At 38.6% G+C, this 5,107-nt stretch overlaps 1 protein-coding gene across 1 annotated transcript; it reads left to right on the plus strand.

The window, feature by feature from the left end:
* The first annotated feature begins 2,322 nt into the window (after nucleotides 1–2,322).
* Nucleotides 2,323–3,620, plus strand: LOC111446784 (BRI1 kinase inhibitor 1-like). The gene has a single exon (XM_023085736.1). The coding sequence runs from the start codon at nucleotides 2,552–2,554 to the stop codon at nucleotides 3,440–3,442; it is 891 nt and encodes a 296-aa protein (XP_022941504.1). The 5' UTR covers nucleotides 2,323–2,551; the 3' UTR covers nucleotides 3,443–3,620.
* Nucleotides 3,621–5,107: the final 1,487 nt, after the last annotated feature.

Here is a 5,107-nt window from a genome sequence, read left to right on the forward strand (position 1 = left end):
AGAGTTTCTGGATACTGTTTTCTGACATCGGTTTATGATGACATGCTTGCCTTGCATCTTGGAGGAAAGCTTTCGATAAACTCGCCTGTACATGATACTGAAGAGTGAAGGTAAATCATTTATTTTCTCCATTCATCATCCCATTATCTGTTTGTCCTTCCAACTTACAATGCCACTGAATGAACACATTCGTTGTTGTAATTTATTATATAGGGGAATTCATTTAGATATTTTTAGCATACAGTTGGCTAGGAGGAAATCCCTTGCAACTCAGCTGTCTAGACGAATTGTTCATAAAACATTTGATATTGTTCTCTGACATGTTCGAGATGAACCCCATATAATAGAAAAAGTAGTCACTTTTTTCCGAGGAAAAGGAAATGCTTAAATCCCCATTACTTTAGTTGTGTGTACGAATTGATCTCCTTCTATGGTTTTCTGTTATTTTATCTGAATAGATTCAAGAATTCAATCCAAATTTGGTTATTTAGATATTGACGTCTCCTACTTTTTGACCAGTCTTTATTTTGCCAACTCTTTGAACCAATCTGTACACTTGAATCTGGCCTCTGTGCACTTCCCTTTTACCGATTGTCTTCTTCACTTGGTTGTGGGATGGGATAGGGAAGCCGTAGATCTAGACGCCCCCAACGTTAGTGCGTGTAGTGGTCACAAGCCACAAGGCAAGAAGTAGACACTGTTTTGGTTGTATTTGGCAGTAGAAGCCAACCCACACGTGAACTGCAAGCTAGCTAATAGGGACTTGTTATTGTTTTGTGTTTTAGATTTTATTCCTCAAGAGCGTAGAGACGTGAGAAATCTAAAAGTTTCTTTTTCCTTCTTTGACTATTCCTCCTCCAGTACCCCCCCATTATTACAAGCCCGTGTCGAGTCGAGTCAGGTCAAGTCATTTTATGGATGTGGCAAAGTGAGAGAAACATAAGAGATTTGCATATTTTGATCTCACAACAGACTTGTTGGAAGCCCAAGCTTGACGACCTTAAGATCTCAATTATCATGGAGATAGAAATTGAAAGGTGCATTAATAACCTTGTAAATCCAAGTCGGGACAAAGATTCTAAGGTCCCATTTACACAAGGCCTGTGCTTTTCTTTTCATTTCCCTTCCCTTCCCTTATGATTTGAGATGCTCGTATCCACTCATCCTCTTCACTCACTCACACCCACAGATCCTTCAGATACTTATCTAATCATCACCCTTTGCTTCTTGGCTACATTGCCTGATGCCTCCTCCCTCTCTCTCTCTCTCTCTCTCTCTCACATCCATTAAACGAAAAATTATTTGAGGAAACCATCACAACGAAGCTGACCGTTCTCTGCACTGTTGATTGTGTACCTCTGAGAAACGGTTAAAAGTACCTCGAATGAATTTGTTTTCAGATCAACAGTCCCCTCGAAGCTTAAGAGAGAGTTCAAACACTTCACACTGGATCCCTCTCTTCTCTCTATATATAGTCTTCTGGGCTCCTATATTATTTCTCCATGATCTTGTGGTTGACCTGAGCTATACAAAATACCTCGAAGAAACTCTCTGCTCCTTCTGTATAGGATTGGACCACGTTCACACGTGTGTGTGGGTCTACCATTCCACCAAACTGCATGAAATTATTATCTTCCTTTTTCCCCTTAATTATCTTTTTTTTTTTTTTCTCTTGGTCACGTGTGTTGTCGAATCTTACTCTGGAAATGAATTTTTAATCATTCGATCATCTTGATGTCCAAAACCATGAAGAATTTATTTCCCAATATGTTGAATGAAATCGAAAATTAGGAGCAATTGATTAAATTAAAGAGTTGAAATTAATGGAACATAACTGTGTCGGTAACCACAAATTATGTAATTTAGGATGGTCACGTGCTGCAACAGTTGACATACATCATTTTCTAAATCTTAATATCTTAATAATTTTGCCCAAACACGACAAAATTTTATTCATCAGCCTAATAACATTTCTTTTTTCTTAAAAAAAAAAAATTGGAAATTGAATAAATAATTAGAGAAGAGAAGAGAAATGTTTGAATAATCTTAGTCGGTCAAAAAGGAGTGAGTTTTGGTGAGTGTTAGGCAACTGCAATGGTGTTAGTGAGCAAAGTTGTGTTAATAAACTCATAATTTCAACTTGATTGACTGACATTACATATCCTTCTAATGTCATTTTCAATCTAATTTGTCATATTTGCCACTTTCCCTAATCAAAATTCAAAATTTGATAACAATTGAGTTTCTATTTTCTGAAAAATACTAAGAGAGAGAGAGAGAGAGAGAGAGAGATAAGATTATTTTTCTCGTTAATTGAATATATAATAATTGAATCAGCTATTTATATGATGAAACTACTTAGTACCTTACTAGGTGTTGGATTGAATAGGGACCCATAATTGTGCACATCATCACAAAATGTACTTAAACCAAACTTAAATTCAATGCCTTCCCCATTTCCACAAAACACATTCCATTCTCACCTCCTTTTCTCTCTCTCTCTCTCTCTCTCTCTCTCTCTCTCTCTCTCTCCTCATCTTTCTCCATAATTATGATGAACACCAATCAGCAGCAGAAGAAGACTGCAGAAAGAGTTGCAGAGTACAAGAAGCAAGAATCTGAGAACTTTAAGGTTGAAGAAAGAGAGAGACAGCAGGCAATTCAAGAATCATCATCAGCTTCAGCTTCTTCTCCTTCACATGACTTCTCCTTCACAATCTCTCTTCATCCTCCTTCCTCTTCTGACAGAGCAAAACCCACTCCTGCTTCCTTTGCCATTGACTTGTCTCCTGCAGATGATATCTTCTTCCATGGCCACTTGCTTCCCCTCCACCTCCTCTCCCACCACCTTCCTTCTTCCTCCCCCCGCTCCTCCATCGACAGTTTCACCATCCCAATCAAAGATATTTGGGACACTCAAGACACCATCAAAGACAGCTCAAGTTGCAGCACCACCCAACACCACCAAACTGAGCCTACTGAACCAGGTGGGAGAATCAAATCCAAGCCTTTCTCATTGTTCGGTTTCCCCAAGTGGCGAAAAGGCTGCGAGATTACCGAGCCAGACGATAAAGCAAAGCACAAGAGGAAGCTGGGGTTTGATGTTTCTCAAGTTCTAAAACGATATGCAAAAGTGGTCAGGCCATTGTTGTTCTTCAGATGGAGGAAAGAAAACTTACACATTCGTCGCCAAGCTTATTCGTTTTCGGGTAATTTGAATCCACGAAATAAGCAAGAATTGAGAGGAAAAAGAGGAGAAGTCTCAGCTCCAGCATCCATGAGGACATCCCCCACAAATAGCGGCCTTCTCGTCGCAACTCCATCTATGTCTTCTTCTACTAGTGATAGCACCATGGAGGAATTGCAGTCTGCAATTCAAGCTGCCATTGCTCACTGTAAGAACTCCATTGCTAAAGAAGATAACACCAATGTCAAAAGCTGATATAAATGCTAAATCTTTACTGCTTGCAAATTCAGATTCTTGTACAATATCAGGGGGGAGGGAGGGAGGTGAAATGAAGTTTGTATTTAATGTAAAATGCCAATGCCTAATTGTTCTGCTACATACCTTTTCTTTTGTGGATTATAAGATTTCGAAAACCCTCCTTGGCTCGCACATAGAGTTTGATCTTCATGTGTTCTAATACAAAGAATGAATGAACCCTTTTACTGTTTCACTTTCAGAATCAATAAATGTGGAAGAACAGAACAGAGCACAAAAAAAAGATTTGGGCTTTTGAGAACAACCGTATGATAGATAGGTTTAACTCTTTAATCAACTTAAACAATAGCTAATATTTTAGAAACTCAATTGAGAACAAAGTTCAAAAACTCTCATAAAGTTGAGGCTAGAAATTGGCATTTCCATATCCAAACATGTCCTAGAATTGACATGACGACGCATTGAAAGGATATAAAAAGAAGAAGAATGAGCCATTTCCGTGGCAAGCAAATGGCTAGGGAGAGGAAAGGTTCCTAGGGTACGTCAGGAACAAATCCTTCTTGAACTCAAAGATTTAAACTCGAACACTACTACATGGGAGTGAGCGAACACTACTACCTTGAGAATCCTACAAGATCTATTCGTTCTTTTTTCTTTGATAGATCGTCATAACTTCATATGGGTTTGAATCCTCTCTTTCTCTCTCTCATCACCACCGTCATGATCATCTTACTCTTAATATTATGAGTTCCAGTGAGTGATCTGAAAAGGGGAAACTGAAGCTTCATGAGAAATTCACAATGGAAAAGGAAAAGGTTTAGTAGAGCTTTAATTCAGAGCCGGGCCAATCCCACGAGAAAAGAGACTGATCTGAAACAAATTTCGGGATTTTTGGAAAAAGAGCTTGAATCAGATTGATGAGTGGGGACATAATGGAATGGGTTTCTGCAAGTGAGTCCAACAAAACCATAGCCACATAATTCACACAGAAAGAAGAAAAAGTATCCGCAAAATCCAAAAGTACCATAATACAAAAGAGATAACAATAATTCAAAAGCCTAATGAAAACTCTAATCAACTTTGACCCTTCCAACTCTAACTGAACCATAAAAAAAAAAATCCAGAGAATGATGATGATGATGATAATGATGAAGATGATGATCTTCGTAGAATATAAAGAACCCCACATGATCATATCACAGCCCAGTAATCAGTAGTCCCACACGAAAAGCCTTCTTACTTAGTCTTTTCAGCAATCATAGAAAAAGGCATTTACAGAAAGAAACAGAAAAATATGCACAAACAGAGAGAGCCAAAATACATTACAAAGGGCTTTTGAATTTGCGTCAAGTGCGCACGAGTGGGCGGTGGCAGAGGGCTTTTCAGCCGCCTGTGCGACGCCATTGCCAAGCAATCAAGATCCATTTTGGGGTAAGACTCAGGAATTTGGGGGTTCATGATTGAAGTGGCACGGCAATCATGTGAATCATTTCAAAAAGCTTACAAAACCCTTTTGAACATAGAAGATTAGGGTTGCTTTTTCACAAGTTAGACAAAATTTTCTTCGCTTTTTCTTGTTTGATTGATCAATTTTGTTAATTCTAACATCGATGGCGACTCATAGCATTATGAACAGTAAAGATTCAGGAAAAAAAAAGGGGGGGG

Source organism: Cucurbita moschata, unplaced genomic scaffold, assembly GCF_002738365.1.
Source record: "Cucurbita moschata cultivar Rifu unplaced genomic scaffold, Cmos_1.0 Cmo_Scf00008, whole genome shotgun sequence".
NCBI lineage: Eukaryota > Viridiplantae > Streptophyta > Magnoliopsida > Cucurbitales > Cucurbitaceae > Cucurbita > Cucurbita moschata.